The 20745-nt window shown below is 39.6% G+C and overlaps 2 protein-coding genes and 1 long non-coding RNA gene across 4 annotated transcripts; 2 read left to right on the forward strand and 1 right to left on the reverse strand.

Moving 5' to 3' along the window:
• The first annotated feature begins 1566 nt into the window (after positions 1-1566).
• Positions 1567-6918, forward strand: LOC113065644 (protein-glutamine gamma-glutamyltransferase K-like). Its single transcript, XM_026237081.1, has 14 exons — positions 1567-1670; positions 1996-2408; positions 2543-2734; positions 2865-3116; positions 3231-3349; positions 4341-4448; positions 4574-4751; positions 4839-4977; positions 5068-5260; positions 5351-5504; positions 5647-5931; positions 6094-6254; positions 6346-6482; positions 6636-6918. The coding sequence occupies exons 2-14, from the start codon at positions 1997-1999 to the stop codon at positions 6781-6783; spliced, it is 2478 nt and encodes an 825-aa protein (XP_026092866.1). The 5' UTR covers positions 1567-1670; position 1996; the 3' UTR covers positions 6784-6918.
• On the reverse strand, positions 5638-14005 carry LOC113065645 (uncharacterized). The gene is made up of 3 exons (XR_003279061.1): positions 13937-14005; positions 5824-5888; positions 5638-5750 (listed from the first exon to the last, which is right to left on the reverse strand). It is a non-coding gene; the product is annotated as an uncharacterized LOC113065645 (long non-coding RNA).
• Positions 14006-14962: 957 nt separating this feature from the next.
• Positions 14963-19546, forward strand: LOC113065646 (protein-glutamine gamma-glutamyltransferase K-like). 2 transcript variants are annotated; one of them, XM_026237084.1, is made up of 14 exons: positions 14963-15050; positions 15382-15806; positions 15941-16132; positions 16263-16514; positions 16630-16748; positions 16942-17049; positions 17174-17351; positions 17439-17577; positions 17667-17859; positions 17950-18103; positions 18244-18528; positions 18691-18851; positions 18943-19079; positions 19294-19546. In XM_026237084.1, the coding sequence occupies exons 2-14, from the start codon at positions 15383-15385 to the stop codon at positions 19439-19441; spliced, it is 2490 nt and encodes an 829-aa protein (XP_026092869.1). In that variant the 5' UTR covers positions 14963-15050; position 15382; the 3' UTR covers positions 19442-19546. The 2 variants fall into 2 exon arrangements, with proteins under 2 accessions (XP_026092869.1, XP_026092868.1); XM_026237083.1 differs by lacking the exon at positions 14963-15050 and having other exon boundaries at positions 15339-15806.
• Positions 19547-20745: the final 1199 nt, after the last annotated feature.

Below are 20745 nucleotides of genomic sequence, written 5' to 3' on the forward strand. Positions count from 1 at the left end.
GAAACAATCTCTGTGCATAAGGGTCAAGGCCAGAAAACCATACTGGATGCCTGTGATCTTAGACGGCACTGAATGCTACTGTAGTGGAAATCACAACATGGGCTCAGGAATACTTCCAGAAAACATTGTCGGTGAACACAATCCACCGTGCCATTCGCCGTTGCCGGCTTAAACTCTATATGTCAAAAAAGAAGCCATATTGAAACATGATCCAGAAGCGCAGCCGTTTTCTCTGGGCCAAGGCTCATTTAAAATGGACTGTGGCAAAGTGGAAAACTGATCTGTGGTCAGACGAATCAAAATTAGAAGTTATTTTTGGAAAACTGGGATGCCATGTCATCCGGACTAAAGAGGACAAGGACAACCCAAGTTGTTATCAGTGCTCAGTTCATAAGCCTGCATCTCTGATGGTATGGGGTTGCATGAGTGCGTGTGGCATGGGCAGCTTAAACATCTGGAAAGGCACCATCAACGCTGAATGGTATATCCAAGTTCTAGAACAACACATGTTTCCATCCAGACGTCGTCTCTTTCGGGGAAGACCTTGCATTTTCCAACATGACAATGCCAGACCACATACTGCATCAATTACAACATCATGGCTGTGTAGAAGAAGGATCTGGGTACTGAAATGGCCAGCCTGCAGTCCAGATCTTTCACCCATAGAAAACATTTGGTGCATTATATAGAGGAAGATGCAACAAAGAAGACCCAAGACAGTTGAGCAACTAGAAGCCTGTATTAGACAAGAATGGGACAACATTCCTATTCCTAAACTCAAGCAACTTTTCTCCTCAGTCCCCAGACGTTTGCAGACTGTTATAAAAAGAAGAGAGGATGCCACATAGTGGTAAACATGGCCTTGTCCCAACTTTTTTGAGATGTGTTGATGCCATGAAATTTAAAATCAACTTATTTTTCTCTTAAAATGATAAATTTTCTCAGTTTAAACATTTGATATGTCATCTATGTTTGAAATTTGAAACTTCCACAACATTTAATTCTGTTTTTATTCACAATTTGTACAATGTCTCAACTTTTTTGGAATCAGGTTTGTAGATTGCCCTAATCAATCTCCAGATTTAAATATGATTGAACATTAATTTCACCAGCTGAAGAGGAGACTAAAGACAGAAACTCCCCAAAACAAGCAACAGTTGGAACTGGCTGCATTAAAGGTTGGGGAAAAGCATTTCAAAGCATAAGACCAAGAGTCTGGTGATGTCTGTGGATTGCAGACTCACTGCTCTGATTGCATGCAAGAGATCTGATCTTTTACATTGGCAATAAATTCAATATCTTGGTGTATCCAGCGTAGACAGTTTCACACTGATTTTATTGGGTTCTATTCTCTGGTATAGATGTTAGTCTAAAATGAAGGTTCATAACAACTCAACTAAGATGTTAACTTGTCCCATTAATTCTCTAAAAGAAATAATCAAAATGAATATGACTCAAAATCCTTTAATCCCTTTCTTAAGAGGACAACTATTCACACTTCAGCTATGAGCTGTGGATGGGGTGGAGATGGAGATGTAGTATAAATATCCCGTCTGCTGTAGAGACAAACTACAGAACGAGCCACAAGCTGGTTAAAGCAGGACTTACTGTTCACTTTCTGCAGCAGTTTTCAGTTCAGTTTCTCTTGAACAGACAAGGACAACATCCATGTAAGTAATCATCTCAGACATTGTTTGAAACTTTATCAAATTATTAATTTCTATAAGAAAGCTGACATTTAGAATTCATAGTTTTGTGGATCAAAAGTTGGTTAAAAACTATTGTACTGGTATGAACTTTATATAGTTAAAATTTTTGGGAATAGCTCAATGTTTCATGTAAGGATATGTTTTTTGCTGTCTAGTAATTACAGCTTAAAAAGAAACTGGAGATCTGATTTCTAAGAACAAAGCGACCCAATTTATGAATTATTAACCATCTACTGACCAATTACAGACCACACTCATGACTCTCATTTCTTTCGTTTTTGCCCAGCATGCCTTTTGTATACAACCCATACAAAAACCTCTGCAGCGTTGGCCGTTTCCCAGCCATTAAACTGCAGGAGTACAACTGGAGGAAACCAGCATACTACACACCGGTTCACACCAACCCTCGCGTTAACCCATGCACTATCCCTTATCATTACCCATATGTTAACCCTTGCACTACCCCTTATGCCTACCCATATGTTAACCCTTGTGTTAACCCATGCACTACTCCATATGCTACTCCTTGCGCTACTTCATATGATTATCCTTGCGCTACTTCATATGATTATCCTTGCGGTACTTCATACGCTAATCCTTACGGTTTTGTTGCTCAATGCCATGATTATGACACAAAGGAAGTCGTCGTCAAGAATTATGTGGATGACTGTACAAGCACGCAAGTCTGTGGAGCAGAGAGTAAGAGTCTTCACATTTTCTTTATCTTTGTCCTGCAGTGTATGATGGGAAATGTGTTATTCTTACTCATTATAAATTAATGAATTATTTGCTTGAAAACCAATTACCTGTGTTCTGCTTTTATGTTTTCTCAGATGCTGTCCTCCGGGTGAGTAAAGTCGACCTTCTCAAGTGCAGGACCGGACTGAATCGTCAGGAGCATCACACACATTGTTTCCTTGATGACCATCTCATCGTCCGCAGAGGACAGAGTTTCAACATGTGGGTTGATCTGTGCCGTCCTTTCAATCCCAGTTGTGACAAGCTTCACCTGGAGCTCAAACTAGGTTAGTTTCTAAAAGATCCAAGACAACAGAGAATATACTGTATCTACATATGTAGAGGAGGAACATGTGAGGAACTGAACCAGCATTTCTACCATCACTGGAATCTCTTGTTGTTTTGTATGTTTAACAGGTCATATCCCATCCATCCGGGACGGCACTTATGTGATCGTTCCAATTGTGGAAGAGTTCAAGAAAGACTGCTGGGGGGCAAAGATTGTGGAACGAGCCCAAAACCGAATCAAACTGTGTGTGAACTCTGTTCCGACTGCTTGTGTTGGACGATACCAGCTCAGTGTCGTGACACACTGTCCAGGAGGAAGATTCACTTTACCTTATGTTCCTGAAAATGACATTTACATGCTGTTCAACCCCTGGTGTAAAGGTACGTGATTGATTATACTTTAATATTACAACTGAAACCTAAATATGAAAATGTAATAGAATGAGGAAAGAAAACAAATGCTTTTCCGTTTAAAGAAATTGTTCTCTTCATCAGATGACTGTGTGTACCTGAGTGATGAGGCGGAGAGAGCTGAGTATGTGCTGAATGACATGGGCAGAATCTACTACGGAACTAAGCAGCAGATTGGCTGCAAAACATGGAACTTTGGTCAAGTAAGAGCCAAACTTTCACTCATGTATTACAAAAGTGTCTACCATTAACTTGTGTGTATATCAGAGAGATGCTGTGAATCCACTGACTTTAGTGGGAGTTTGGAGTCACTGGAAAATATTGGAAATGACAAAACTGTTCTTTTTCTAGTAAGTAATCTTAGTTATAGGTGTGCATGTGCGACCAAAAGAAAAAAGAAAAAATGCACTGTGTAAGTAAGTTCCGACTGCTCATTTGCGTACAGACATGTTTGACAGCTGTTATTGCATTCCTGTAGCTCAATTGGTAGAGCATTTACTTATCAAACCCAAGGTTGGGGGTTTGATTCCCTGGGAACACATGATAGGTAAAAATTGATAGCCTGAATGAACTGCACTGTAAGCCGCTTTGGATAAAAGCATCTGCTAAATGCATACATTTAATTTAATTGCACCACAACCATTTTAGATCCACAAACTGTAACAACGTATAAAAAACTTACGTCTCGGCAGCCCGCCAAAATAAAAGCTTGCTAAATTTAAGTTTGAAAATGGATGAAATTTCATATAAAAAAATATTAGCATTTTATTTTAGTTTACTATAAAATAATTGTATTTTTTATTTAATAGTCCTTGTTTCTGTTTTAAAATTATTATCACACTTTAGTTTTTTGTCTTATTTTAAAAAATGAAATAAGTTCAGTAATATTATTATTGCTTTTATTAGTTACATACATACATATATATATATATATATATATATATATATAGGTTTTGTTAAATTGGTCACACTATGTGCATTTGTGAGAACCAAACCAAATCTCCAAGTGCTCTTATGTGGATCAGACTGAATAACACTTAAGTGCACCCTTGCCTATAAGTAGCAAGGGTGCACATTAAAAATGCTGGAACCGATTGCTTGAACCGATCACATTTCTAATCCCATCTGAAACATAATTCTACAGAATTTTTATGAACAATCTCTCATTTCTTTACTCTGCTGTCTGATTCTTAGTTTGAGAAGGGAATCTTGTCTGCGTGTATGTATGTGTTGGAGAAGAGCTGTACACCTTGCTCAGGGTGGGGAAGCCCCATTAACATTTCCAGAGTGGTTTCTGACATGGTGAGTCTTCATTTCCTTCTTATCAACACCCTGACTTCATTTGGAAAGCCTGACACAATAGTCAGATTTGTTCTTTTATTTAATTCAGTATTTCTATAATACTTTCAGTTGTCTTTCCTTAACAGGTTATTGCCAGCAAAGGCAGTGGTGTGCTGGTGGGTAACTGGTCACACTGCTATGGAGATGGAACTGCTCCTACATCCTGGTGCAGCAGCAGTGCCATCCTGAAACAGTTCTACAAATGTGGAGGAACGCCAGTCAAGTATGGACAGAGCTTGGCCTTTGCTGGAGTCACCAACACACGTAAGAGTTCCTGGAGACTGGACAAGAAGAAGTTTTGAGAAAGTGATTACAGATGTAATTATTTTGTTGTTCTTCTCTTTCTCGTAGTGTTGAGGTGTTTGGGTGTTCCTGCTCGTCCAGTTTCAAACTTCTGTTCTGCTCATGACACTGATGTTCATTTGTCAACTGATGTCTACTTGGATGAGAAATTTCAGCTGATCGATCACATGAACCGTGATCCAATCTGGTAAGTATCATTACCATTTATAATGTCACCAAGAGTTCCTCTGAATGTCCATGAAGTGTTTCTAGATCTTTCTTCTTCTCTTCCATGTAGGAACTACCATGTGTGGAATGAGGCCTGGATGACTCGGCCAGACCTGCCATCTGGTTTTGGAGGTTGGCAGGTGGTTGATTCCACTCCTCAACTGACCGGCCAGGGCTTCTTCCGCTGCGGTCCCACCTCTGTTGCTGCGATCCGCAGCGGGCAGGTCTTCCTGAAGCATGATGTGCCCTTCCTTTTCGCAGAAGTGCGTTATTTCCTTTAATTTACCATTGCATACAATTTACAGATAGCGATTATAATGACATATGACTTCTGATTCCTGTTGTGGCTCTAGGTGAACAATGATAAGGTTTACTGGCAGCGGAGATGTGACGGGACCTTTGGTGTTGTTCATATTGAGAAGGATGTAGTAGGTCACTGCATCAGTACCAAAGCTGTCGGCTCAGATCAACGTGTAGACATCACAAATTTCTACAAACACCCATATGGTAAAACCCACAAGCATTTCACTTAAAACATCTGCTTTAGCCCCTTAATACTTTGAACCATGGCTTCTAGAAATGATGAAGTTTGGTATCTCTCCTGGGATTCAACCATATGTGCATTTTACTCTTTTTTTTTATTGATCAGGTTCTTCTGAGAAGAGCACTGCTTTGGAAACAGCTCTTCGTCATGGCTTGAGAAGATGCACATACCCACTGCCCTGTCCTGAGGATGTTGTCTGTGAAGTCAGCCTGAAAGAGGATGGACTATGTGTGGGCAAGGATGCCTTGCTTTACATCAATCTTAAAAACAAATGCAGCTCACCTCGTAGCGTCACCCTCTACAGCCAGGCTGCAGCCACGTACTACACCGGAGTCAGGAAGACCTTCCTGAAGAGAGACCAGACATGCATCGAGCTCAAGCCCTCTGAATGTAAGAAATCATAAAGAGTTCAAAGATAAAGCTGAATGTGAGAAGTGATAAAGAGTTGCAATACATGATACCACCCAGTTGGCATTATGCAGCTTATGGGTAAAGAGACTTGTAATGAAAGCATGAGTATTCATTCAGTGTTTGTCATTTTTGCTATAATAGGCAGAGCTCTGGAATGGACCCTGAGTTATGACGAGTATAAGGAACACCTGGTGGATCACACCTCACTGATGCTCAACCTCTTTGGACACGTGGCTCAGACGAAGCAGGTTCTGGCCACCCAGTACAACTTCAGACTGCGCACACCAGATCTTGTTGTCGCTGTGAGTTTAAAGTTAGAGTTTAACTGTTTAATCTTTTGATTGGTTGGAATTATTTAGTGTTAAATTGTGTCTTGTATGTGCTTCTTCTCAGCCTGTAAGTGATGCGGTCTTGGGTCAAGAAGTGCCAGTCAAAATCACTTTCCAGAATCCACTGCCTCGTGTCCTGAAGAACTCTGTATTCCGCTTTGTGGGACTTGGACAGCAGCATGCAAGAGTTGTCAACTATGGGTAAAATTGATTTAATTATTTAAACCGTAAATTAATTTTGCATTATATTCAAACTGTTGCTAAACAGTGATCATTTAATCAAAAAAAAAAAAAAAAAAGAAGAGTAAAATATAATTACACAGTATTATAAAATCATCTTTCTTTCTTTCACAGTGACATTGCAGGGAATGCCACAGTGTGCCTGACAGAGAAGTTTATTCCCACGTGTCACGGCCCACAGAAACTTCTGGTCTCATTGGACTCTCCTCAGCTCACTCAGGTTCATGGATTCTCCAACATTGCTGTCAAACAGCATTGTTAAACCAATCAAACAACCAAAACAGAAGAAACGTCATGGCTCCACTGAACAGAAAACGTTCACACTGAATTGATTTGCAGAGTTAGATTACAGCTGTTAGTTTCTCTTAACTTTCAGGTTGTAAACCTTAAACGTCTCACAATGCATTTAATCATGATGTAGGACAATTGCACTAATGCTTTATGCAAGACAATATTGTTTTTTCATCTTTTCAGATTTTTTAGTAGTCTTTCTGAAATTGCCATTTAGTTTGAAAGCTTATAAATGTAATTCTGAATAGTTATTACCCAGTTTTTCCTCATTTGAAAACGCAAGTAATTGTATCATGGTGTTGGTCACTCTGTCCTGTGTAGCTTCAGCTTCAAAATAAAAAATCCATCATACTAAACTGTGTCAGTTTGTGATATAAAGGGATCTATTAAAATGAGGCTTTATTCCTCTTGTCATTTAAAATTTGGTAGTACATTCTTGTCTTATACACTTTCCATAACATTGAATTGTATATAGACATTTATCCTAACTTTTGCTTGTTTCTAAAACCTCAAAACATTAATATAGACCAGTGGTCGCCAACCTAATGATCGCAATATCTATCACTGTCCCAGTTGCTGCCGGTGTCCTGACATTTTATCCTACCCTGTCAGATTTTCCTACCCGGGTTTACTGCGCACGCAGTAAGATTTACCGCTGAATACAGAACCAGCTTTACTGACAATTTATGCATTAAATATGTCATGTGATTTATTGTGCAGCCCTACAAAGAGGTACATTTTCCTGGGAGATCGGGTTGAATTAATTTTACCCACAGCTAACAATTCTGGCATGCTTCAGTCCCAGTCTCAATTTTCACCTTGTGAATGTTTGCAGAGGTGTGTGATAAAGCGTTTGCCTGAGCTGACATCTGTGGTGCTGATGCAGTGACCAACTGCATTTTTCTCGTGGACAACATCAGAATTCCCATCACATCTCTGCTGCCATGGAAACCTTTATTGTTCTCCTAGAATTGTTCATCTAGATTGTGTTTTACATGAGAGAGAAAGATCAAAATATTCATGATGGAATATTAAGGAATGTCTCAGGTTACGCATGTAACCATAGTCCCTCGAAGGAACCCATGCCGCCAGACTTTAAAATCTCTGCCTAGTGTGTGAACCTGCACAGCTAGGGCGAGAGAACAGAAGAGCCTGGAGTGGCTCCCATATCTAAGCCATTGAACTTGACAAAGGCTAAGGGGCGTGGATCAACCCGCAGCACTTTAGATGTCCTGCATGGAGACACCCGCTTGGAAGGCCTTTGAGGCTACCACACTCCTAGTGGAGTAAGCCTTGACCATCAAGGGCAAGGGGAGATCAGAGGACTCGAGGTTTTAGGACAGCATCCTTTAAGTATTAAGTATTGGTATTAGTAGGCTTTTGCCTCCATAGACTTCCGTAGAGGTAGCGAGCCTCTTAGTACTGCTATGTTTCTGGGCAGTAACTGATAGAATCGCTCACCGGAGACCGCTATGCTATGAAACAACGGCGGGGTTGTCAGAATGATCTTGTGACAGGCACCATTTTATGCGGAGTACACTGACAAAGACTATCCAGTGAGAAAAATGTTCTGCAGAACTGCTTTCCGCTAGGAGGCTTCGGCCTGGGAGTGCTACTCTGACTCTAGACTCTGCGGAGTACGAGAAGTGATGCCCCCAGAATGAGGAGGAGGAACATGATAGGTTTGGACTGCTCCGCCCAGCAGCCCTCAGAGGAAGAGAGGTAAACATGTGCTCTTCCCAATACATTTTTATCCCAAGAGCTCCTGTTAATCTAACTTCTCAAAGTGAGATAAATATGTCATTATATTCCTCAGAATGAAATGCAGCTAAACAACAAGATGAGTATACACAATCTGGCATGGTAAGATTCATATTAAATATATAAAATGATATATCTAACTTCTCATAGTCAAACGCCTAATTGCATTCCTCATTATTAAATAGAGTCAAACAACAAGAGGGGAGGGGGGGCAAGTTCTGGAGGGAGTTCAGCTTCCTGACAGCCTGGTGGATGAAGCTGTCCTTCAGTCTGCTGGTCCTGGCCTGGAGACTCCGCAGTCTCCTTCCTGATGGTAGCAGGCTGAAGAAGCTGTGTGATGGGTGAGTGGGATCACCTGTGATGCAGAGGGCTTTGCAGGTGAAACGTGTTCTATAAATGTCCTGGAGGGAGGGGAGAAGGACACCAATGATCTTCTCAGCGGCTCTCACTATGCGTTGCAGAGTCTTCCGGCAGGACGCGTTTGCAGGCGCCATACCAGACATTCATGCAGCTCGTCAGGATTCTCTCGATGGTGCCTCCGTAGAAGGTGTACATGATGGGGGCCGGGGCTCTGGCTCTCCTCAGTTTGCAGGGGAAGTAGAGACGCCGTTATGATTTTTTGGCCAGTGCTGCATTGTTTTCAGTCCAGGAGAGGTCCTCTGTGATGTGCACACCCAGGAACTTGGTGTTGCTCACTCTCTCCACAGTCGCACCGTTGATGGTCAGAGGAACGTGCTGAGTGTGTGCTCTTCTGAAGTCTACAACAATCTCCTTTGTCTTCTCCATGTTCAGAGAGAGATTGTTGTCACTGCACCACTTGGCCAGGCGGCTCACCTCAGTCATGTAGTTTGTCTCATCTTTGTTGCTAATGAGACATCTGCAAACTTAATAAAGAGGTTGGAGATGGTGTGCAGTAAGGGGTCAGCAGAGTGAAGAGGAGGGGGCTCAGCACACTTCCTTGGGGGGCCCCAGTGTTCAGTGTGATGGTGCTGGTTGTGTTGCTGCTGACCTGTACTGCCTGAGGTCTTCCAGTCAGAAAGTCCAACAGCCAGTTGCACAGTGAAGCGTTGAGCCCCAGCTGAATCAGTTTGTAAATGAGCTGTTGAGGTATGATTGTGTTGAATGCTGAACTGAAGTCTATTTTGACATATGAGTCCTTTTTGTCCAGATGTGTGAGTGCTCAGTAGAGGGTAGTGGAGATAGCATCATCGGTTGACTGGTTGGACCGATATGCAAACTGGAAGGGGTCCAGGGAGGGGGGGGGGGGGGCAGACTTGATGTGGTGCATGACTAGCAGTTCAAAGCACTTCATGAGGATGGGGGTAAGTGCAACAGGACGATAGTCATTAAAGCAGGATGGAGATGGCTTCTTAACTGGAATGATGGTGGTAGTTTTGAAACATGTGGGAACAACAGCCTGACTCAGTGAGATGTTGAAAATGTCTGTGAAGACATCAGTGAGTTTCTTTCAGTTCACGCCCAGGGATGTTGTGAGGACCCTAAGATTTGCGTGCATTGATCCTGCTGAATGATCTACTCACGCTGTCTGAGGTCAGCGTCATCACCTGGTCGCCGGGAGGAGGTGGAGTCTTCTGTGCAGTGGTGCTGTTTTGTTGCTCAAAGCAAGCGCAGAAGGTGTTCAGCTCGTTCAGCAGAGAGATGTTGTTGTCACAGGTCCGTGGTGGGGGCTTGTAGTCCGTAATGGTCTGTATCCCCTGCCACAGGTACCTAGTGTCTCTGTTGTCACTGAATTGATGAGCTATCCTCCTGGAGTGCTGTCTCTTAGCCTCTCTGAGGGGGCTTTTGTAAGCTCCTCTCTGTGTGGTGTAAACAAAGTCCAAAAAGTTATTACCTCATGTTGGAAAGTTAATGTGTTGGTGTATTTTTGGAAACACACTCTTTAGGTCAGCATGTTTGAAATCCCCAGCTATGATGAGAAAAGCATCGGGGTGTGCTGTCTGCTGCTCACTGATGTGCTGGTACAGTCCATTTAGTGTTGCTGATGATGTTGAACGGGGAATGTACACCGAAATGAGCAGTATAGCAGTATATTCCCTCGGCAGATAGAACGGCAGAAACTTAATAATCATAAACAAACTAAGCAGTGTTTGCAGATCACAACAGTATCGCGGCACCACGCGTCATTGATGTAAACACAAAGCCCGCCGCCACGGGTTTTTCCTCTCACGACGAGAGCTCTGTCCACTCGATAGCACATCAGTTGGTCGAGCTGAATAGCGCAGTCTGGAACGCTGTTTCTGAGCCATGTTTCCGTGAACACAAAAACACAGCAGTCTCTTACAATCCTCTGAGTTGAGCGTAGTAATCGAATGTAGTCGGTTTATTGTCCAACGAGCGTTACGTTAGCCAGTACGATGGTGGGGATAGATGGCTTGTGTGGGTTAGCCGTTAGTCTAGCCCGGATACCCCCGCGCTTACCCCTCTTCTGCTTGTGGCGCCTCCGCTGTGGGCGAGATGTAGTAGTGGGGGTCGGTGATGGTGAAGGCCTCCGTAGCAGACGAGATCCCGCAGCTGTTCCGTGTGTGCGTAGTTTAACTGTAAAAATGCGGTTCTGCTGACATCGAACAGAAACTCGCGGCTGTATTTACGCTTACAGACAGGTAGACCTACGACGAAGTACAAAAACACTGTGACTCACAAGACAAAAAACACAAAAACACAGTTCTGTCGGGACAGAGAGAAGTGGCTGCGTGTGGACGCGCCGCCATCTTGGAAAAGGATAAATCTCCTCAGAGATAAATAGCTGCAGCAGTGAGTTCACACAAGAAACCACACCGCGGGCTTCCGAGCCTCGAAAAAAGCTTTAAGCATTAAGATGTCTATACATTTTTTTTTTGGTGGGAATTTTTAAATTCTAAAATGCAAAGACTTGAGTGATTTATTGCAACAATGTAAAACATAATGTTTGCAACAAATAGTACTTCACCAGACTGAATTACAGTTCATGTGATCAATCAGCTGACATTTCTCACCCAAATAAAGAAACTAATTTATTTATTTATTTACTTAGCTCTTACTTACTTAAAATGTTAAAATGTAAAACCAAGAATTATTATGCAATATTGTCACACAAAAATTAATACAGGCAAAGCAGGACGTTGTTTTGTCACTGGCGTTGTTTTGTGTAATATACACAACATTTATACATTTTGTATAATTTCATGTAAAATTACATTTGTAAAGGATGTGAAATAAAATGAACTTGAATAATATAATGAATTCAAATAATATAATGAACACTTTTATGTCTGTCTGTAAATGCATGCAGCTATTTAGAGATTATGTTCTTGAAAGAATTGTGTGCCAATAAATATTCATAAAAACAAGTGTAGTAAATAAAATAATAATAATAATTGACACGATAACCAATATGTTTATAACATATCATGGTTGACTAATGTCAATGTAATGTTCACAGAGAAGCATCCAGAGCAACACAACACTTCCTAATACTCTAGGTCAGTGGTTCGCAATATTTTTCAACTCGAAGGCTGTGCGATATGGCCAAAAAAAAAAAGAAACCTATCGTGATTTCTTTGATCAATTTAGCGATTTCGATTTTAATCACAATTTTGACACACACAGATATGCTTTACAGTCATAAATGCATTCAGGATTAATTTTAATGATTTAAAAAATAAAACCAATTAGAGCTTTTTCAAAAAGTTGTAACGTCTCTAGAACAGTCAAAATAATCACATAAATCAAAATAATCAAAACAATCACTATTATACAGGTTCAAATGTAGTCCTTCACCGTTTGCAGTGCATATACAGAATGTGTATGTGGTGCAGAAGCAGCAGCGAGAGCACATTAATGTAACGCGAAAGTGTATTAAAATAATGCATGAGCTCAAATCTCTCTGTTCGCACGCAGATTTCCTTTGCTCTTTGTGGGCCTTGCTCAGATACACGCTGCTCTCGCCTGCAGAGAGTGTGCACACTTAAAACGTGTCTTCTCTCACTTAAACAACGTCCTGTGCACTCACAACTCTCTCTATGTTCATGTGCTAGATATTAATTATTTTTGCAAGTTTTTATTTCTAGCCTTTTACCGCGACAGCCATTTATGCATGTTTGAATTTGTTGTTCTGTAGCATATGCAGCAAAAATATAAATTGGTGGTTTATTTTTAAACCAATCAGCAAGCTCGAATAGTGGAAGCATAGATACAGTTTAATATATATTTTTTTTGTTTAATTATATATATGAAATTATATTATTATGTTATCACTTAGACATTTTTACAAATATTAACAATATTATTATTTATTTTAATAATAATTGGCGGTCTACATGCAATACCATCGCCCATAGGCCCATAGGTTGAAAACCACTGCTCTAGACAGAACTTATGGCAAAGAGAAGGTTTTAAAAAAATACACACACCAAACACAGCAGATAAACACTGAAAATAAATAAAAGATTTGGCATTCAGAAGTAATTATGTATACTGCACTAAAGAAGCCTGAAATTGAAAGTGTTTCAGAATGACAACAGATCATGACATGAAAAGTCATGACCATTAACACTTCATGTGTGGTTCCTATGGTCTTTGATATTTCTGTATTGATGGACTTGGTCTGCAGCATGTCAGATTAATTATGGGTAAGACTGACTAGAGCATTATAATAGTGGTCTGTAATACATAATATAAATTATAAAATGCCTTACAGTAGACAGCCGTATCAGAGCAACCCTGTTCTTGAGAGTTTTGCATCTCCAAAATTTTGGTTTCCATCCAACATCTTCATCAACTGTGTCACACCATCACATATTGCATTGATTTCACTGACTGAACTAAATTATTATGGTGTGATAAACACAACGTCATTTTAAGTAAATCCATTCTGATGGATTGATTTCGATTTGGATTAAAGGATGGAATGATGGAATGATATATGGATGGATGAATAAATGGACAGAATGATGGATGGATGGATGGATGGATGGACAGTCAGACTAAATGAATACTGAATGAATGAATATTGTGCTTTTCATTGTTTTTTGTCAAGTTTGAACAGAATTACTAGACACACTGTAGTTATATCAATTTGCTAAAGCCTTCACAGAGTCATTATTCTTTTAATAATGTGCTGAACAATTGATTTATGGATGTATTTGGGTCATTTTAATTTAATTGGTCAAATTAAAGGCTTTTTTTTACTTATTTTCTCATACGCCTTCTGGGTGGAGGATAAGGTTCAGTTTGGGGATAGTGAACAATTATATCGTCTCAGAAAAAAAAAAAAAATCATGAAATACTTGAAAATGCCTTTTATAACATAGTTGATAAATCCAAAGGTGCATACTGATTTGAAGTTATGAAATCAGATTCCTTACTTCCACTTGCTCTTGTCAGATAGACACATCTTCCAACATCACTGCATGGGGACGCTGTTTTATTCACAGGGCCAGAAGCAGCATTTTATCTTCTGTCATGGAAATGGAAAACTGTAATTAAAGAATAAAACATGAAAATTAAACAGGTCATTTTTTTAAATAAATTCTCTAGCATGAGAATTTTCATACTCATTTTCTCTGCTTTCCAATTTTACGAGTCATTGTATTTAATAACTGACTAACAGTCATATATCAAAGAGTCATCCTTGCTCTGACAATCATGAGAATAAATGTAGAATTAACAGTAATGGACTCCTATCAATACTGCAATTTAATTTAATTTAATAATGCATTATTACTGTATGTATAAGAGCAAATTATCCCTTAAAATCTATTATCTATGTTGAACTGAGATTAATTCATTCAAATATATGTAAAAATATGTATTTTTTTTCTGCTTTGCATGAAATAAATAAATCATTGTGCTGCTCACTCATCTCTTAATATAAAAAGATTAACAAACAGGGTCATTAAGAAATATATAGACATACTTAGCTTATAGAATGTTACTGATTTCTCAATCTCTGAGAGAATGTTAATGTATACAGCAACAATTCAACATACACATTAAGGAAATTTTTTTTTTTTTTTTTACACTGCCTATGCTGGATACACCAATATATTGACAACAGAAATAAAACTTATATATTCATATACACAAGTTTTATTTCTGTTGTCAATATCATGGTGTATCCAGCATAGGCAGTGTAACGCTGATTTTAATAAGTTCAATTCTCTGGTATAGATGTTAGTCTAAAATGAAGGTTCATAACAACTCAACTAAGATGTTAACTTGTCCCATTAATTCTCTAAAAGAAATAATCAAAATGAATATGACTCAAAATCCTTTAATCCCTTTCTTAAGAGGACAACTATTCACACTTCAGCTATGAGCTGTGGATGGGGTGGAGATGGAGATGTAGTATAAATATCCCGTCTGCTGTAGAGACAAACTACAGAACGAGCCACAAGCTGGTTAAAGCAGGACTTACTGTTCACTTTCTGCAGCAGTTTCCAGTTCAGTTTCTCTTGAACAGACAAGGACAACATCCATGTAAGTAATCATCTCAGATATTGTTTGAAACTTTATCAAATTATTCATTTCTATTAGAAAGCTGACATCTAGAATTCATAGGTTGTTTTGTGGATCGAGAGTTCGTTAAAAACTATTATACTGGTATGAACTTTATATAGTTAAAAAATTTTTGGGAACAGCTCAATGTTTCATGTAAGGATATGTTTTTTGCTGTCTAGTAATTACAGCTTAAAAAGAAACTGGAGATCTGATTTCTAAGAACAAAGAGACTTAATTTATGAATTATTAACCATCTACTGACCAATTACAGATCACACTCATGACTCTCATTTCTTTCTTTTTTGCCCAGCATGCCTTTTGTATACAACCCATACAAAAACCTCTGCAGCGTTGGCCGTTTCCCAGCCATTAAACTGCAGGAGTACAACTGGAGGAAACCAGCATACTACACACCGGTTCACACCAACCCTCGCGTTAACCCATGCACTATCCCTTATCATCACCCATATGTTAACCCTTGCACTGACCCATGCACTACCCCTTATGCCTACCCATATGTTAACCCTTGTGTTAACCCATGCACTACTCCATATGCTACTCCTTGCGCTACTTCATATGATTATCCTTGGGGTACTTCATATGATTATCCTTGGGGTACTTCATACGCTAATCCTTACGGTTTTGTTGCTCAATGCCATGATTATGACACAAAGGAAGTCGTCGTCAAGAATTATGTGGATGACTGTACAAGCACGCAAGTCTGTGGAGCAGAGAGTAAGAGTCTTCACATTTTCTTTATCTTTGTCCTGCAGTGTATGATGGGAAATGTGTTATTCTTACTCATTATAAATTAATGAATTAATTGCTTGAAAACCAATTACCTGTGTTCTGCTTTTATGTTTTCTCAGATGCTGTCCTCCGGGTGAGTAAAGTCGACCTTCTCAAGTGCAGGACCGGACTGAATCGTCAGGAGCATCACACACATTGTTTCCTTGATGACCATCTCATCGTCCGCAGAGGACAGAGTTTCAACATGTGGGTTGATCTGTGCCGTCCTTTCAATCCCAGTTGTGACAAGCTTCACCTGGAGCTCAAACTAGGTTAGTTTCTAAAAGATCCAAGACAACAGAGAATATACTGTATCTACATATGTAGAGGAGGAACATGTGAGGAGCTGAACCAGCATTTCTACCATCACTGGAATCTCTTGTTGTTTTGTATGTTTAACAGGTCATATCCCATCCATCCGGGACGGCACTTATGTGATCGTTCCAATTGTGGAAGAATTCAAGAAAGACTGCTGGGGGGCAAAGATTGTGGAACGAGCCCAAAACCGAATCAAACTGTGTGTGAACTCTGTTCCGACTGCTTGTGTTGGACGATACCAGCTCAGTGTCGTGACACACTGTCCAGGAGGAAGATTCACTTTACCTTATGTTCCTGAAAATGACATTTACATGCTGTTCAACCCCTGGTGTAAAGGTACGTGTTTGATTATACTTTAATATTACAACTGAAACCTAAATATGAAAATGTAATAGAATGAGGAAAGAAAACAAATGCTTTTCCGATTAAAGTCCATTGTTCTCTTTCTCAGATGACTGTGTGTACCTGAGTGATGAGGCGGAGAGAGCTGAGTATGTGCTGAATGACATGGGCAGAATCTACTACGGAACTAAGCAGCAGATTGGCTGCAAAACATGGAACTTTGGTCAAGTAAGAGCCAAGATTTAATTAATATATTACAAAAGTTCAAAGATATCTTAATGTTCATGATATGTTAGAGACTAAGGCACCGCTATGGTTTCTAGTTTTTTCCTGACCTTCCCATACTTGAGAAATAAAAGTGCACAATATAGCATGAAGGGGTTGTTTCACAATATCTAATTGTGTGATCTGTGATTCTTAGTTTGAGAAGGGAATCTTGTCTGCGTGTATGTATGTGTTGGAGAAGAGCTGTACACCTTGCTCAGGGTGGGGAAGCCCCATTAACATTTCCAGAGTGGTTTCTGACATGGTGAGTCTTCATTTCCTTCTTATCAACACCTGATTTCATTTGGAAAGCCTGACACAATAGTCAGATTTGTTCTTTTATTTAATTCAGTATTTCTATAATACTTTCAGTTGTCTTTCCTTAACAGGTTATTGCCAGCAAAGGCAGTGGTGTGCTGGTGGGTAACTGGTCACACTGCTATGGAGATGGAACTGCTCCTACATCCTGGTGCAGCAGCAGTGCCATCCTGAAACAGTTCTACAAATGTGGAGGAACGCCAGTCAAGTATGGACAGAGCTTGGCCTTTGCTGGAGTCACCAACACACGTAAGAGTTCCTGCAGACTGGACAAGAAGAAGTTTTGAGAAAGTGATTACAGATGTAATTATTTTGTTGTTCTTCTCTTTCTCGTAGTGTTGAGGTGTTTGGGTGTTCCTGCTCGTCCAGTTTCAAACTTCTGTTCTGCTCATGACACTGATGTTCATTTGTCAACTGATGTCTACTTGGATGAGAAATTTCAGCTGATCGATCACATGAACCGTGATCCAATCTGGTAAGTATCATTACCATTTATAATGTCACCAAGTGTTCCTCTGAATGTCCATGAAGTGTTCTAGATCTTTCTTCTTCTCTTCCATGTAGGAACTACCATGTGTGGAATGAGGCCTGGATGACTCGGCCAGACCTGCCATCTGGTTTTGGAGGTTGGCAGGTGGTTGATTCCACTCCTCAACTGACCGGCCAGGGCTTCTTCCGCTGCGGTCCCACCTCTGTTGCTGCGATCCGCAGCGGGCAGGTCTTCCTGAAGCATGATGTGCCCTTCCTTTTCGCAGAAGTGCGTTATTTCCTTTCATTTACCATTGCATACAGTTTACATACAGCGATTATAATGACATATGACTTCTGATTCCTGTTGTGTCTCTAGGTGAACAATGATAAGGTTTACTGGCAGCGGAGATGTGACGGGACCTTTGGTGTTGTTCATATTGAGAAGGATGTAGTAGGTCACTGCATCAGTACCAAGGCTGTCGGCTCAGATCAACGTGTAGACATCACAAATTTCTACAAACACCCATATGGTAAAACCCACAAGCATTTCACTTAAAACATCTGCTTCAGCCCTCAATACTTTGAACCATGGCTTCTAGAAATGATGAAGTTTGGTATCTCTCCTGGGATTCAATCATATGTGCATTTTACTTTGTCTTTTATTGATCAGGTTCTTCTGAGAAGAGCACTGCTTTGGAAACAGCTCTTCGTCATGGCTTGAGAAGATGCACATACCCACTGCCCTGTCCTGAGGATGTTGTCTGTGAAGTCAGCCTGAAAGAGGATGGACTATGTGTGGGCAAGGATGCCTTGCTTTACATCAATCTTAAAAACAAATGCAGCTCACCTCGTAGCGTCACCCTCTACAGCCAGGCTGCAGCCACGTACTACACCGGAGTCAGGAAGACCTTCCTGAAGAGAGACCAGACATGCATCGAGCTCAAGCCCTCTGAATGTAAGAAATCATAAAGAGTTCAAAGATAAAGCTGAATGTGAGAAGTGATAAAGAGTTGCAATACATGATACCACCCAGTTGGCATTATGCAGCTTATGGGTAAAGAGACTTGTAATGAAAGCATGAGTATTCATTCAGTATTTGTCATTTTTGCTATAATAGGCAGAGCTCTGGAATGGACCCTGAGTTATGACGAGTATAAGGAACACCTGGTGGATCACACCTCACTGATGCTCAACCTCTTTGGACACGTGGCTCAGACGAAGCAGGTTCTGGCCACCCAGTACAACTTCAGACTGCGCACACCAGATCTTGTTGTCGCTGTGAGTTTAAAGTTAGAGTTTAACTGTTGAATCTTTTGATTGGTTGGAATTATTTAGTGTTAAATTGTGTCTTGTATGTGCTTCTTCTCAGCCTGTAAGTGATGCTGTCTTGGGTCAAGAAGTGCCAGTCAAAATCACTTTCCAGAATCCACTGCCTCGTGTCCTGAAGAACTCTGTATTCCGCTTTGTGGGACTTGGACAGCAGCATGCAAGAGTTGTCAACTATGGGTAAAATTAATTTATAGCTCAATAAAATAATGAATAATTTTTGCATCATTCAATTTAATTTTTAATTAATTATATAAATTATGATTGCTGAAAATAATGGCAAACTCTATATCTGTTGCTAAACATTTAGTCTAATTATTTAATAAAATAAAAAAACTATTTACAATATACATAGTATTATAAAAACATCTTTCTTTTTTTCTTTCTTTCACAGTGACATTGCAGGGAATGCCACAGTGTGCCTGACAGAGAAGTTTATTCCCACGTGTCACGGTCCACAGAAACTTCTGGTCTCACTGGACTCTCCTCAGCTCACTCAGGTTCATGGATTCTCCAACATTGCTGTCAAACAGCATTGTTAAACCAATCAAACAACCAAAACAGAAGAAACGTCATGGCTCCACTGAATAGAAAACGTTCACACTGAATTGATTTGCAGAGTTAGATAACAGCTGTTAGTTTCTCTTAACTTTCAGGTTGTAAACCTTAAACGTCTCACAATGCATTTAATCATGATGTAGGACAATTGCACTAATGCTTTATGCAAGACAATGTGTTTTCATCTTTTCAGATTTTTTAGTAGTCTTTCTGAAATTGCCATTTAGTTTGAAAGCTTATAAATGTAATTCTAAATAGTTATTAACCAGTTTTTCCTCATTTGAAAACTCGAGTAATGTTATCATGGTGTTGGTTACTCTGTCCTGTGTAGCTTCAGCTTCAAATAAAAAAAAAAAATCCAGCATACTAAACTGTGTCAGTTCTTGATATTGAGATGGATCTATTAAAATGAGGCTTTATTCCTATATAAAAAATATAACGAAATGTTCTAATTTTTGTACTTTTGTATTTATTTTACTTGTTATTTGGGTTAGTTATTGGGACAGTGATAAAGAAAAATACACAATGCCTTAGTAAACAGGTCATTTTAAGACCAGAGATGCTTAAGATTAAAAACTTAAAAGCAGGCACTGTTACTGTTTACTATAGGCGAAATATAGTAAAAAAATAAATAAAATTAAAACACATAAATACTGGATTTGTGGTGAGGGTTATATGGATGCATGAGCATAGAATACATGGTAAATTCGTCCCAGAATAGACCAGAATATCAGTATTTTAATAGATCTAGAACACTTGTTTGCAGCTACAACATCAGTTACTGCAAAATTACAATCCCTGTTCCCTGCATCTTCCTTCTATGGTGCCCTTAAGGAGACATGGTCACTTCACTTAGTTTTGTTTTAGCCACAACATAATAACTCATGGGATCCTGATATGTCATGACCACGATATATTAATTTGAGGGAACGTCATATTAACTTGTGGGAACGTGATATTATGTCTTCTTATGTTGAGGGAACTACTACATATTTTTCTCATGGCAATGAATTAAATGTAAATAAACCTGCATTATCATAGCAAGTTAGAAAGTATTATATTATTTATTACAGAAATTATGACATTATTAAATTATTATATTAACCATAGTCCTTGGCTATCAGACTAAATGCGATAATCAGCATTCAAATTTATCATGAAAAATTTTTACATAAAGTGCATAATATAAAATAGGACTACAAGAAAACCTTTTTATCCATCCTACAGTCTTGTCAGTTCATTAACCCTCTGGAGTCAATTAACGCGTATACGCGTTATGAGTCATTTT

Source organism: Carassius auratus, chromosome 48 (assembly GCF_003368295.1).
Source record: "Carassius auratus strain Wakin chromosome 48, ASM336829v1, whole genome shotgun sequence".
NCBI lineage: Eukaryota > Metazoa > Chordata > Actinopteri > Cypriniformes > Cyprinidae > Carassius > Carassius auratus.